This window comes from Peromyscus eremicus, chromosome 8a (assembly GCF_949786415.1).
Source record: "Peromyscus eremicus chromosome 8a, PerEre_H2_v1, whole genome shotgun sequence".
NCBI lineage: Eukaryota > Metazoa > Chordata > Mammalia > Rodentia > Cricetidae > Peromyscus > Peromyscus eremicus.
Genome location: NC_081423.1, coordinates 82,179,728 through 82,195,249, shown reverse-complemented (window position 1 = coordinate 82,195,249; position 15,522 = coordinate 82,179,728). Strand labels below are relative to the sequence as shown.

At 42.2% G+C, this 15,522-nt stretch overlaps 3 protein-coding genes across 3 annotated transcripts; all 3 read left to right on the top strand.

The window, feature by feature from the left end:
• Positions 1-1,464: 1,464 nt before the first annotated feature.
• On the top strand, positions 1,465-1,872 carry LOC131916385 (keratin-associated protein 2-1-like). Its single transcript, XM_059269700.1, has one exon. It carries the CDS (start codon positions 1,465-1,467, stop codon positions 1,870-1,872), a length of 408 nt encoding a protein of 135 aa, XP_059125683.1.
• Positions 1,873-8,335: 6,463 nt separating this feature from the next.
• LOC131916383 (keratin-associated protein 2-1) lies at positions 8,336-8,743 on the top strand. The gene has a single exon (XM_059269698.1). The coding sequence runs from the start codon at positions 8,336-8,338 to the stop codon at positions 8,741-8,743; it is 408 nt and encodes a 135-aa protein (XP_059125681.1).
• Positions 8,744-12,687: 3,944 nt separating this feature from the next.
• LOC131916384 (keratin-associated protein 9-3) lies at positions 12,688-13,089 on the top strand. The gene has a single exon (XM_059269699.1). It carries the CDS (start codon positions 12,688-12,690, stop codon positions 13,087-13,089), a length of 402 nt encoding a protein of 133 aa, XP_059125682.1.
• The last annotated feature ends 2,433 nt before the right edge of the window (positions 13,090-15,522 follow it).

The window sequence follows — 15,522 nt, the reverse complement described above, 5'->3', positions numbered from 1 at the left end:
CAAATGAAAAGGCGTGAACTGGAGCCTCCAGTCACAGATCTAGAACAGAAGTCATCGTAGAGAAAGGGCAGACACAAGAAATATAAAATAGTGATGTTGTTTTTCTATGAAGTCTGATCGTTTGGAGCCATTAAATGTCAGGGTTGATTCTGTTGGTGGAAATGAACTTCATGAAGCCTAATACACAGGAGGTACTGGCCATACTAGATACAGACAAGACAGAACTGAAGATCACTTTGTATCGGAACTACCTGGTACTGTTACATCAAGAGATGGAAGCCTCTCTGGATGGGCTCAGGTTCTTTGACTTCCTCACCTTTTGGGTGGCTTTGTTCACAGTGTCCCATGAATATTTAATTGTGCCCAGTTTGTTTGGAGGCATATTTGGTAATTTTTAGAATTCCTAAGTTATTTGGGACTCAATCCTTCCAGTTCCTGGGGATATTTGGTGAGCAATAGAATGCAGGTAGATGATTGAAAATGTCACATATAAAAAGTTGTAAAAGTAAATACACCATTAAAATTCCTAAACAAAGCAAATATTCAATAAGCTCTGGTCATGTGGTCCTCATCATTCATTCTGCAGCTCGTTGGACTTATGAACAATATTGTGACACATATTCGGGGTCTGAGTTTTGGCTGCAGCATCTACTAATACATGACATTGAGTAAATAACTCACTTAGTCTGGTATAGGGAAATTGCAGGATATAATAATCCCTACCTTGTAGGAATTTATAAAGAATAAATTAACACATTTATTTAATTAAACATGATGTTTGAAACAGTTTGAATTCAGTGATACTAAGTAAAGATACAAAGCAATAGAATTCTCTTTGACATAGAAAGGTTAAGACCCTGAAATCAGGGAATGGGTAACTAAGACAAAACCCACTGCTGAAGACGCAGGCCTACTAAGATGTGTTCCTGGAACTCCCGAAGGAGATGGGAAATTCCTTTCTTATTAACCTATTTTGACACACTCTTACAACATTCTTGCCTCGTTTTGTCATGAGCAGTGAGTGGAAAAGGAACTGTACGATGATTTGCTAAATTCACTTCCATCATTAGCAATTCACCCCAAGGGCATGGCAGCTCTTCTGTGCCATCAAAACACCAACCGGCAAAAGCATCACCAAACTATGAAGATAATTGGCGACTTTGAAGTTAGGGTTATTAAGTTCATATTTGAACCATAAATAGCAAAAATAATGAGTTACCATGAAATAAGGAACACAAATAATCTTTTACAAGGACCCGAGCGCCTAAAACACGTCAAGAGAACTTACTAACCCACCAATGCCATTACAGAAGGAATAAACCAAAACAAGGAAATGGCCATCTGTCCTGGGGGTCATCAGCACTGGCCAGGTATATAAAGGGACCCGACCCAGAAGAGACATCACACCTAAGAACACCCATCCGCTCTCCACTTCTCAGCCCCACTCCAGCCCAGACACCCACCATGACCGGCTCCTGCTGTGGATCCTTCTCCTCTCAGAGCTGTGGAGGCTGCTGCCAGCCCTGCTGCTTCCAGCCCTGCTGCTGCAGAGACCCCTGCTGCTGCCGCCCAGTGTCCTGCCAGACCACAGTGTGCCGCCCTGTGACCTGCGTGCCCCACTGCACCAGGCCCATCTGCGAGCCCTGCCGCCGCCCCATCTGCTGTGACCCCTGCAGCCTGCAGCAGGGCTGCTGTCGCCCCATCACCTGCTGCCCCACCTCTTGCACAGCTGTGGTCTGCAGACCCTGCTGCTGGGCCTCCACCTGCTGCCAGCCCATCTCTGTGCAGGCTCCCTGCTGCAGGCCCCCCTGCTGCCAGCCTGCCCCCTGCCGCACCACCTGCAGGACCTCCCCCTGCAACACCTGCTGCTGAGCCAATCAACCTTAACACTAAGGATTCCTGGCAGATGGCCAGGTTCCTGCTGCTGCCACTCAGGACATCACTTAAAAAAATTGCTTTTTCTTGACAAGTATGTTCTTAAAATTAATTCAACCCATACATGAAAGATCCCTTTTGGGACCCTCTTCTGATAAAGAACACTGCACCCTCTTTGGACTTTGATCTAATACTTACATCATACTATTTTCTAATAAACTCAACATTCTCAGCATAGACATTATGGGCATTGTGATCATTTCCTTTGGTCTATTGTCTCAATTACCAGAGATGTTTTTTCAGTATAAGATACAAAATAATCTTGCATTGTCCTGGGAAATAACTAAAGTCTGAGTTGTTTTCTTGGAATCATCGTAAGCGGCATTTGGGGCAAGCCAGCTGATTAGAATGGTGGCAGTTAGTCCCCATCTGTTCATCACATAATCCAAATTCCGCCCTTGTCAGTCAACTGAGAACTTCCTTGCAGTGGCCAGCCTATTAGGAAGCTGTGTCCAGGTGGCATCTGCATGTCCAGGCTGCTGGCTTCTCTCCTGGGTGGAGAACTGTTGGAAAATCACGAAAGTCTGCAAAGCCGAGGTGGGAGGAACCCCAGGCTACATCTGGTGAATTGTCTCTGCCTTGAAGACAAAAAAAAAAATGGCTAGTGAATGTGAAATAAGTTGGTTATTTATAGGGATAAAATGTAATTATCATTACATTACCCCAGAGATTAGGCAATTCCCAAACTTCAACCTTGAGGTCAACACTTATCCTCAGTATGGCAAAAGCCTGTTCTTCCTGCCAAGGTCACTAAGTCTTTTTTTGGTTACCAATGTGACTGCTGCTCTCAGTAAGCAATCTCTTCCTATGTGCTTCTGTGTGACATTTAGAATGTTAGTGACAGTGCCAGCTCTTATGGATACTAAGTCTGCAGTGGCCTTCCAAGTCTGCTTACTTTTGTGATCAGAAATTGCATATTATTGATATTTTTCAAACAAATCAATCACTGTCAGTTTGGCATGTCTTTATTGTACTTCTACCACAAATGAGGCACTGAGCTCGCCCCACTGAAGGGTATACAGTGTGAAACAGGAGACCTTGCTTGAAAGAGTATATACTATGCATAGGGGGAGGATGTGAAAGTAAGTCAACTGTCAACCTACATACCACAAGCAACATAAAGAATTGACAAAGTCAGCTGGGCAAGGTGGTTTAGGCTTATAATCTCAGAACTTGGGAGGCTGAGGAAGGAAGATCACCACAACTTTGAGGATAGCCTGGGCTATATAGTAAAATCCTGTGAGAGAGGGGAAGGGAGAAGAAGAAAGGGAAGGAGAGAAAGAGAAACCAGGCACACCTGCAGTCCCAGCACTATGAAAATGGAAGCAGGAGGATCAGAAGTTTGAAGTTACACTTGGGTATAGAGTTTGAGGTCTGCCTGGGCTGTATGAGACCCTGGGACCCTGTCCTTCTTCCACTCCTGCTCAAAGAGACAAAAGTAAGTGTGTGTGTGTGTGTGTGTGTGTGTGTGTGTGTGTGTGTGAGAGAGAGAGAGAGAGAGAGAGAGAGAGAGAGAGAGAGAGAGAGAGAGAGAGAGAGAGAGAACAGAAATTATTTAAACAGATAAAGATCATAACCTACTAGGAAATACCACACAACTGTCCATAACATATTTGTATTATAAAGTAAGCTGTAAGAGAAGAAACCATTTTGTGAGAAAAATTTTTCTTAAATAAACTATATCTGTTTAGGCTTAAATTGTAATATTATACAAAATCTACTCATAGTTGGTGATAATATTCAGTTTCTTCTTTAGGTTTTCTTAATTACATAATTCTTAAGTAAGCACATGTTTTTACTATGAATGAAATACAGTATCTAAAAGCTATTATTGGGGTAAAGGAGAATAGAGATAGAATTTGTATGTTATAAAATCAAGAGGAGGAACTATTTAAATAGTAGAGGGAGGGTAGTAGTTAGAGCAAATAAGTACACAATAATAAAATATAATAATATATATGAAATATTATATATGAAAATGTCACAGTGAGACCCCATTTCTTCGTGTGCCAACCAAAAACAAACTAAAAAAAATTAAGTTTTTTGAGAAACTATTACTATTTTAGAGAAAACACTTAAGTCCCTTTTCCAATATGTTCTGATTTCAAAACTTACCTATTTATCAAAGTCTCATTGACCTAAAGCAGTGTTTTGTACTCTTAAAGAAGTCTTTTTGTTTGACAGGCAGGTGTATGGTGGGATTCTCTGATATTTTAAAAATGTAACCAAATTATAAAGCATTGAATTTATCTTCTAACACTTGAAGATCAGCTCAATTATATAAATAATCTGCATTATTATGCTCCAAATTGATAATTTTGTAAGTTGTTAGCTATTCATGTCATATGTACAATTGCTCTTAGCCATTTGTGTGAACAATCAGGAACTTTAGAACACAAGAAAATATTTCCCACACAAAATGTGTTCACAATGCTGATGTTGAATGATAGTGTTAAATGGGGTCCTACGATTTGCTATGAATAAAAATATTGCCCACCACCAGCAGGAAGCTCTCTAAATTCTTTGTAAGTGTTTTTTAAAGACACTGTCCTAGGACCCGAGTCTGTTGTTGAACTGGGGGTTTGCAGTAACACATTCTGTCCACAGTTCTCACATATACGTGTCCTCTGCACTCGGCAGTAGTCTGATTCCCCTGAACAAAGACCTGGAAAGAGTGCTAAACCTTCCTTACAGGTACTTAAAATTTACTTCATGATATTAAGAAAAGCCACCACAAAATATTCATCTTATTTGATATGCATCCTGTGGCAGCTGAGCGGAGAACTGGCCCATATCAAACATGCTGACTTTGTTCTAAGTTCAAATTTTAAAGTCTATGATTCACCAAAATAATATGGGGTGTGTGTGTGTGTGTGTGTTCATGTGGGGCATGAACATGTGTGTGCACAGGCACATGTGTGTCCATGCATGTGTAGACTGGAGATCAACCTTGGGTCTCACTTCTTAGGTACCATCCATGGCTCGTTAAGGTAGATTGGTTGGTCATGTAGCCCAGGAGACCTGCCTGTCTCTTCCTCCCCAGTGCACAATTATGATCATATGCCACCACACCTTTAAGAAAAAACATGAGTTCTGGGAATTTAACCGAGGTCCTGATGTTTACAAAGCAAAACACTGTACCCACTGAGCCGTCTCCCCTACCAATAATATAAACTTTTAAAATATATTTTTTAGATAGAGTCTCACTACACAGTTCAGACTCTCCTTAAACTAGAAATGCTCATGCTTCAGCACTCTTTGTACTGGGATTACAAGCCGGCAAAGGCAGCTAAAAAGCATTCCTTCACCTAACAAAAGTAAGACGCCAAGCATCTGACTCTGCTCTTAGTCCTTGGACAAGTATTTTTAATCCCCATGACTATCCAAATGTGCATAATTATGTGACCGAAGGACACAAAGGCAGTGAGTGGCAGAGCCTCGTTGAGTGCTGAGTCTTCTAGGATAAGTGGTTTCAGAAGGGCAGCATCTGCCTTGCTGCCAATGCCAAAGCAAGCAGTTGAGTCCTCACAGCCCTGTGTCATGGGTAATGGGAACAGGAACCATATGTCCTCAGCCTGAAAATGAGGACGCACTAGGGAGCCAGGATAAGTATACTACAGTAAACAAACATCTAAAGAGTTTACTGAGCTATTCTCAGACTCTATCCTTGTGGATCTTTATATAAGAATAAAAAAAAATCCCTATGGGACAACTGATGAGAAGTATATGTAGCAGGGAGATTCATCTTGTTAAGTTGGCATTTTGTGCCTTTGGAGGAGAGTCCCATTGCAAAAGGAAAAATTTTAACCGTGAGATTCCACAACAACATGAAATCTGATAATTAATGTGCACCAAATATACAACTGTTTATTTAGGTTACTGATTTGGAAAGAAGGAGGAGAAAGGAGAAGAAGGAGAAGGAGGAGGAGAAGGATGAAGAGGAGGAAGAGGAGGAAGAGAAGAAGAAGACATATCATGCCTATGAACAAAAGAAAGAACCCAAAGTATGTGAAGCATCATTATCTATGAGACACATCTACATTTCTCCCTCCTCTATCTCCCTGGTTGTGGAAATAGTTAATCCACTTTTTTTTTCCTTTTGAGATAATGTCTCACGTAGCCCATGCTGGCTTTGAACTTGCTATGTAGCCTAAGATTATTTTGGACTCCAGATCCTTTTGTTTCCACTTCCCATGCACTGGGATATAGCTGTGTACCACTGTGCCTAATATATATAGCCCTAGGATCAAACCCTGGGCTTTGTGAGTGCTAGGCAAGCATACCACCAATGGCACTACAGTTCCTTTAAAAGTAGTAAAATTAGGTTTTAATTACCATTGAGGTGACTTTAGAGCCTGGAGCCTGAGGCACACTTGTATGTGTGTGTGTGTGTGTGTGTGTGTGTGTGTGTGTGTGTGTGAGAGAGAGAGAGAGAGAGAGAGAGAGAGAGAGAGAGAGAGAGAGAGAGAGAGAGAGAGAGATTCTAAAATAATCTAGCTGATGCCTGGAAAGTTTCAGGAGTTTGCAAAGCTGGGAAATAAGGAGGCCCTTCCTGAAGCAGCCTGACCAGTGTGTCTTGAGCAGAGCTACAATATTACAAATATGAGGGAGTCTTCCTTTGTGCCCCCCGCCCCGAAAGCCATATTGAATAATACCTTTGAAGTCTAGAAAGAAAACTTCCACCATTTCATTTGATAGTCATAGGATATCAAAGGGGGAGGGAGAATCTCCCCACAGAATTTGAGCTGGGGAGAGGGCTCTGTGAGTAAAGTACTTGCCACACAAGCACTGATATCTGAGTTTGGACCTCCAGCACTGATGTAAGAACTGTGCATCTCCAGCATCGGGAGGAAGTGGAGACAGGTTGGCCCCTAGAGTTTGATGGCCAGATGATTTGACAGGATTAGTGAACTTCAGGTTCAGGTAAAAGACTGTGTCTCAAAAAGTAAAGTGAAGCAAGGAGAGGAAAACATGGACATTTGGCTTCTGCAAGTGCCCCTGCATACACATACACACATGTCAACATGTGCTCATACATACACCAATAAATGCATACAAAAGCCACATTTCCAGTTAGGCATAATGGTGTACATCTGTAATCTCAACCCTTGGGCAGCTGGGGCAGGAGGATCATAAGTTCAAGGCCAGCCTGGGCTAAGTAATGAGTCCCTGCCTCAAACAAACAAAATCTGATTTAGAGATAAAAATTAGTTCCCTGTGACCAGTAGCATCAGAGTTGAACATATCCTCAACTGGAGAAAATAAAGATGCACACAGTGACCTTAGATGCTTTCTTTTAATACATTTACAATATATTAATACAATACAATAATAATATTTACAAAAATAAATTTTGGAAGACTACAGAGATAGCTCAATATTTAAGAACACTTGCTACTAGCAGAAGACCCAAGTTCAATTCCCACCACCCATGTGGTGACTCAGAGCTATCTGTAATTGCAGTTCCAGGGCACCCAATGCCCTCTTCTGACCTCTGAGAGGATGAGGCATGTACATGGTGCATATATATGCATATAGGCAAAACACTCATGCATAGAAAATAAAATCAAACACATCTAAAAGTTACCTTTTGATTTTTCTGTATATGAGCTGCTGTTCTAGCAAAAGAATTTATAGTATCTTACACCTAATGGTAAATAAATGTATTCTTAATGAATCTCTTAAATCAACATGCTTAGTGCCTGTGTCATTTACAGACAGGTGCTTCCGGGGCAGAATCCAGTCACCAATCTGTGTACCTCACTCTATTGGATTATGTTGAAAACTGAGTTCTTTTGTGGCCATGTGCTCCAGGTTAACCTTAATCGCTGGTACTTGAAATGAGCCCAAAGAGACGGTGGGAGGGGCTGGGGAGCTTGGCCCACAGGTGAAATCACAGTCAGATAAGAAAGTCCCGGTGCTCCATTACACAAAGTGTGACTGTAATTAACAATATTGCATCATCAAAACCGGAAGACAGAATTAGGAATGTTTTCAGCACAACGGAATGAGAAATGTCTGAGACGATGATGGCAGATTGCCTCCTGGATTGATCAATACGTGGTGGGTGAGTGTACCACAACGTCACACTCCACTCCGTAAACCCGAATATTTTCTGTCAAATGGCACTCTGTCCTCTCATGGCTGTGATTTTCAAGTTTTCACAGTGAACAGTGAGTGTAAGATGTTCATATTTAGAGATGTAGTAAGAATCATTTAATGAGACCATGACTCAACCGTTACTCAAACAGAAGTTGACTTAATTAGTCAAAAGATAAACAAGAGGGGTCATCAGCTCCCAGCCAGGTATATAAAGGGACCCGACCCAGAAGAGACATCACACCTGAGAACACCCATCCGCTCTCCACTTCTCAGCCCCACTCCAGCCCAGACACCCACCATGACCGGCTCCTGCTGTGGATCCTTCTCCTCCCAGAGCTGTGGAGGCTGCTGCCAGCCCTGCTGCTGCCAGCCCTGCTGCTGCAGAGACCCCTGCTGCTGCCGCCCAGTGTCCTGCCAGACCACAGTGTGCCGCCCTGTGACCTGCGTGCCCCACTGCACCAGGCCCATCTGCGAGCCCTGCCGCCGCCCCATCTGCTGTGACCCCTGCAGCCTGCAGCAGGGCTGCTGTCGCCCCATCACCTGCTGCCCCACCTCTTGCACAGCTGTGGTCTGCAGACCCTGCTGCTGGGCCTCCACCTGCTGCCAGCCCATCTCTGTGCAGGCTCCCTGCTGCAGGCCCCCCTGCTGCCAGCCTGCCCCCTGCCGCACCACCTGCAGGACCTCCCCCTGCAACACCTGCTGCTGAGCAGTGAGCTGAGCACCTGGGGCAAGCTGCCGCCCTTTGGAAAATACTCCTGTTCCTATTTCTCTCTCTCTATCCTCTTGCCCTGAGCCACCGATGCCCTAAATCAACCAGCTTGTGAATGGGGGCCCGGAGCCTTCCATTAAGGCTTGTGCGACTCTTTTTAGCAGGCTTTGTCCTTCTCTCCTTCTTGGGTCTATGGTCTTTTTGAAGATGTTTATTTTTTTTGAATAAATTTCTCTTCTTGGCCTCACAAATCATTGCTTTGCTCTTACTTACTTGTGCCTTTTAAATTATTTTAATTTATTCTTTGAGAATTTTCTACAGATGTACAACTTACGTTGATCACATCTGTCTCCCACACTCCCCCTTCAATTCCAGACCAGCCTCCCCTCCCCACAACCATGACCCTCTTACAGCTTCATGCCTGTTTTTTGGTAACCCACTGAGTCCCATTAATGCTGCATTTATTTGCACGGGTACAGGGCCATCCACTGGAGCATGGCCAACCTACCAGAGGAGGGGAGTGCATCCTCTTCACGCTTTTTTTAAAATTAGGTCTCAAAGAAATTTTGGTTGCTTACCACAGACTGCATAGACCATGAGAAACATTCAGCTGAGGTTTTTAAAAGCTTCCCCTCAAAAATCTCACAAGTTCCCATGCCTAAATGAAAAGTTATAGGCAATTAGTGACTACTACTAAAAGAGAGAGGAATTAATCCTCCCCATGGACAAGCCCCCTATTGGTTATTCAACACCAAGTGGTCATCTCTAAAACATATACACATGAGCAACACATGAAGCTGTGTTTATGTATTTGTGTGTGTATACATGTAATAATCATAAAGAAAAAGAAAAATTAAAGTATGTCCTTTTATTTTTTACTATTTTTATTTCATGTGTTTGGATGTTTTGCCTGTGTGTATGCCTATTCGTCGTGTGTGTGTGTGTGTGTGTGTGTGTGTGTGTGTGTGTGTGTGTGTGCGCGCGCGCCTGTTGTTTCAGAGGTCAAAAGAGGGTATGGGATTTCTTGGAACTGGAGTTACAGGTGGTGATGAGCTGCCCTGTCAGTGTTGAGAATTGAACCCAGATCCTCTAGAAGAGCAACCAGTGCTCCCAACCACTGAGCCATCTCTCCAGCTTAATTTTTTTTCTTTCATTAAAAGCCTCTGGGGAGATGAGTCATATCTACCTTGACAAAATTAAATAGAATATGAGAAATAAGGTATATATATTATATAGTATCCACAAAGACATTACTATTGTTTAGAAAGAAAGTTTGAAAAATGTTAGTATCTTCTATGAGTTAAGGTTTTGTTGCTGTTCCAGATTAGAAGGAGAGCAGCTTTCTCATCAGTGGAAACAGTCTAGACAAAGGTATGGAGGGAAGTACCTCAAGGGTCATCCATACATTTTGGCTGGAGCACTGGATATGTGAGGAGCCACCGTGGAAGGACTATTTAGAATCCTACCATACTTTGCCTGTCAGTCAATGGAGTTTGTAAGTAAGCACTAAGGAGCTGTTTCAAGCCTTGGGTCCATACATGGCAGGACAGAAGCTGGTGCTGGGATGGTCTGTGGGAGCTTTTTAACGACGATGAGAAGAAGGCTCAGTCAGTAAAAGTGCCACGCAAGAGCGAGAATAAGAGTTCAACTCCTAAGCACCCGTGGAAAAAGTCAGACATGGTAGTGCAGGCTTGCAGTCCCAGTACCAGGGAGAGACACAGCCTAATCAGCGAGCCCCAGGTCCCCAGGAGGGACTCTGTCTCAAAAAAAATAACATGGACCGCTCTTGAGGGTGACACCCAAGGTTGAGTTCTGGCTTCCCTATTCATGCACAAACACACAAAAACCTGAACATGTATGTTCACACATACACAGAGAGGGAGGGAGTGAGGGAGGGAGGGAGAGGAATTAAGGTGACACACACAGAAAACCAGAAGGTACATTAAATTTAAAGTGGGAGACAAGAAACAACTAGAAAGCAAATGTGACTTATTTCAACTCTGGGCTAAAAATGCTTAAAATGATTTTAACATATTTATGCTTCTTTGCTTTGTGTTTCAGATTCTTATTCTGTAGTATAGCCTACCCAACACCTCATGTTTATATTCTTGAAGTATTTAAAGTAAAGGCAGTACACAACGAGTTTTACTGATACACACTGAACCTGGAAAGCAGCATGTCATAAAATAAAAAGAACAGGTCTAGGAAAGGGAGAGGGGACCATCACACCCATCTCTTCTCTCTGTGTGTACAAATGCTCATTTAATGTCTACGAATTTCTCTGTTGCCAGATCACGGTGTTCTTTCAACAATTGATGCTGAGGTAAAATGAAAACTCACGCCTACCACAACACCAGTGTTCTGGTCTAGGACTTTGAGAATGAATGGCTCTGTTTCTTAACTCATTCCTTTAATTGATCAATCCTATTGATACCCCACAGCTTTGTGCACCAGAGCAAAATATGAGGCAGATAATTATTCTCTTTCTTTATAACCCTTCAGTGTTCTGTGACTAGTAGAACTAAACAAGCTTATGACACTCACGTTGAAAACAGTGTTGGTCTCTACACTTAAAATGTCAAGTGGTCAAATGGGTTATTGTTTTTTCGTTCCATTATTCAATGATTACATGTAACTATTTTCAACTTCATGCCTATCACCATGGTTACCAGAGAGCATACGTCTTTACTGAAACTAGCATGAACAATATTCCAACATAATCTTACCACTGTCCAAAACAGTATCCCCATCTCATAAAAGCCAACTTTGTGCTTGTATTCATATGCGTAGGATTAACAAGCCCATCACTGAAGCAAAAATGACTCTTGGTCACTACACATTTTTCATGTCCCCTCATGTAACCTTAAACATACAGCAGAAAAATCATGTTGTTTTTGTCTACTACCAGAAATGATTTTAACTTTTCATTTGCTAAGATTTATCCTAAAATTTTGCTTTTGTACCTACTAACACATATTGATAACCCATTTTTAATCTCTCTTACAAACATTATGAACCAGAGAGACAGTATTTCCTGATTCCTTTCATCTCCTTGACTCTTCTTTGTAAATTATGCTGCTGTCCCATTTGGTTCAATACCCTTTTTGCAGGGCATATGGTGTAATAACATAAAATGACATAAATTAAAAGCCTTTGGGGAACACTGTCCAAATGATCTACATAGCATCAATTTTAAACTATCATAAGGAAGCATAAGTTTCTCTTGACTGCTTTGTGGGTGCTTTTCCCCACTCACTGATTACAAATTTTAGCCTCTTCTTTAAATTAAATTGGAGTGCAGCAAGTTTTGTTCCATATATTCTCCTGAGTGACAAATGAGTCCTCAAATATTAATGTCTTAAGTTTAGAAGAGCTCACAGAAATCATACAAAAAATATCTAGAGATATCTGTGAATTCCTTTAATGTGTAACTTATCTTTCTATGTGTAACTTTGTACACAATGATGCAGAAACAGTGATCTTAGCAATAAAATAAAAACAGAACCATAAAGATAGTCTTCTTGAAGGACAACCCAGGATCAATGGTCCTTTTCTGTATATTTGAGATTTGGTGAGTGTGTCCCTGTCATTATAATTACAGGTGAGAGTCACCTTGTCAGGTGCCATGACCACAAACACAAAACTGAGGCCAAGACTCAAGTGGAAATCACGACTCTGTTTGGACATAAACCATTTATCATGTCTACCTCAGATGAACATATATGATGAGCATTAGCTGAGCAACAAGGAAACACTCAATTTAAAATATGTTTAAAGTAACTTAGGGGCCCCAGAAAATCTGGTTTTAAGAGTAACAAGATAAAAATGCTACCTGTCACAGAGCGACTGCCCAAGCCTTATAAAAGGCCCCAGCTGGACTAAGCAGCCAGAATCCAGAAACACATCTCAACTTCACAGCTCTCAAACCAACCCCTGACACCATGGCCTGCTGTGCTACTAGCTTCTGTGGCTTTCCCACATGCTCCACTGGTGGCACCTGTGGCTCCAGCTGCTGCCAGCCCAGCTGCTGCCAGCCCAGCTGCTGCCAGCCCAGCTGTTGCCAGCCCAGCTGCTGCCAGCCCAGCTGCTGTGGCACTGGCAGTGGCCAGGAGGGTGGCAGTGGAGGCGTGAGCTGCCGCGTTAGATGGTGCCGCCCAGACTGCCGCGTGGAGGGCACCTGCCTGCCCCCCTGCTGCGTGGTGAGCTGCACACCCCCAACCTGCTGCCAGCTGCACCATGCCCAGGCCTCCTGCTGCCGCCCCTCCTACTGTGGACAGTCCTGTTGCCGTCCAGCCTGCTGCTGCTACTGCTGCCCACCCAGCTGCTCTGAGCCCAGCTGTTGAAAATCTTCTGACAAGAATCCTGAGAGGATGACACTTCAAAATGAACCAGCTATAACCCTAGAAACCTTCAGTCTTGATAACTCAGCTACAGAAGTTCCCAGGAGGTAAATTCATTTGCCGTGAAGGAGTCAGCGTCTTTGCTGGCTTGAACACCGACAAAAGCCCTACAATGTGGAGAGGGGCGTGTAATACGTTACCAGAAGTATCACCAGAAGTATGACAATAGCTTTTTAGGACTTGGATTTAATAAAAAGTATTTGATCTCTTCAATGGTAAGAAGTCATTGTCACTGCTTTCTTTCCTTTGGGATTTGTTAATAATAGTGGGGATTGGAATTTTTCAAAGTCTCAACATGGCACTACAGTATTTTTTTTTCTTTAACTATCCTTGTTCTTTCAATAACCCTTTTTCTTTGTTTCCTACTAAATGACCTATTATTTCTGCAACCAAAATATATCACTAAAAAACACAACAACCATGAGGACCCTTACCTGAATGAAGTGGTCCTAGTGTTCCAAAAGGTCCATTTTACAAATAGGAAGTCTGTGTCATTTGGGTGTCTGAGGCATTGCCAAGCACATCCGGTCACTCACGTGTGACTCTACAGATGATGCTTTCAAACATCAAAGGAATACTAAGGTGTAATGCAAAATGAAAGACCATAAACTCAAGACGGCAAAATAACAGCACTAGATGTTTCTAGCCACAGCTTGTAAGCCGTGACCCATGGCTACTGAGCAAGTCACTTCACTTGCCTGAGCATATATTTCTCATATATGCTTTCAGGGAGAGATGTGTAGATCATCTCATGAACAGACGACATGCTGACCTTATCCTCAGATATCAGAAGAGAAAAAGTACCCAATGATCCAATAATATTATACGCTTATTGTTGTCTTGGTTAGTTTGTAATGTCACCCTCACACACTCTAGAGTCACCTGAGAAGAGGGACCCTCAAATGAAGAAAGGCCTTTATCAGATTGGCCTGTGGGTATGCCTGTAAGGAATTCTCTTGATTGCTAATTGATGTAGGAGGCTTCAGCCCACTGAGGGCACTGCCATCCCTAGGTTGTCCTGGGCTGTGTAAGAGTGCAAGCTGAGCCAGGCTGCAGTCTCACCAAAAATGTATAAAGATTCCCTTTCCCTTCGTCCTCACCAGTGCTTGTCAGTTATTTTCTTGATCTTAGCTATTCTGAGTAGGGCAAGATGAAAATATCAAAGTAGTTTTAATTTGCATTTCCCTAATTGCTACAGACGTTGAATACTTTTAAAGATATTTTTTAGCCAAATTAAATTCTACTTTTGAGAGCTCTCTGTTCAGATCTATAGCCCATTTTTTTAAATTGGGTTATTTGCTTTCTTAGTTCTTTGTATATTCTGGGTATTAATTCTAGATAGGGAAAAGTTCTCAATATTTTGCCCCTAGATGAAGAGTATAAGCAATCAATGGCTCCCAAGAGAAAGAGAGAAATAATTTTCTTTGGGAACAATTCCCTTTTACCTTATATGTCATCCAATCTCAAGTGATCAGCCCTACACACAAGCATATACCAGCAGCACTAAAGAGACTCAACTTAGTAAGAGATACATTATTTTTAAGAAAAGAGGTTATGAATTTGAGGGGGTGGGGACATGAGAGGAGTTGGAGGAGAGAGGAGGAGGAGTAGATATGATGTTAACACAATACTCCAATATTCATTTATGAAATTTTCAAACACTAAAAAGAATTAGATAAAAATAACAACCCAGAACCAAAAGAAAATAAAGCAAGCTAAGCATAAGCTGAGAGTGAGCCAGGAGGTGACTTGGTTTGTTCCTCCATGATTTCTGCCTCAGTTCTTGTCTTGACTTCCCTGAGGGATGGACTGTGACTTGAAAGTATAAACAGAAATAAACATTTTCCTTCCTCCGGTTGCTTTTGGTCAGAGTGTTTTTATTGTAGTAGCAGCAAATCAAACCCGGACAACTGTCATTTTGAAGATTTTATAAGTTGCCTTGGAACATTAAGGCATAATGACCTCAATAAGACTGTCTCTATCCATCATGCCCAAACTGATGAAGCCAGATGTTTGCTGTTGTTATCTCGCCTGTTAGTGTCTTGTAACTAGTGATCCTCGATATGTACTTTGGAAAATGATGAAAGAAAGTATCAGTCTACTAACCTGTATTTTTGTACCTATACAATCCTCTCAAGTGCTGCGAGGCAGAACACAGAGCATCATGTTGGTCACATCTTATCACCATTCTTGTTCTGATCTCCAAAAGGTGTTTCTAAAGTAAAACAAGTCCAAAACAAAAGCTGCACAATGGAGCTTCCATTCCATGGGATAAAATCTTTGGTCATAGAATCAACGTGGTGAGCTACAGGTCATGACTAGCAGCGTTTAGCTGCTAGTGATTGTCTGAAGGTTATAGAGTATTCTTCAGGGATG

Excerpts from the sequence above, each read along its gene's own strand:
- LOC131916385 (XM_059269700.1), top strand. The coding sequence starts at position 1,465 with ATGACCGGCTCCTGCTGTGGATCCTTCTCCTCTCAGAGCTGTGGAGGC.
- LOC131916383 (XM_059269698.1), top strand. The coding sequence starts at position 8,336 with ATGACCGGCTCCTGCTGTGGATCCTTCTCCTCCCAGAGCTGTGGAGGC.
- LOC131916384 (XM_059269699.1), top strand. The coding sequence starts at position 12,688 with ATGGCCTGCTGTGCTACTAGCTTCTGTGGCTTTCCCACATGCTCCACT.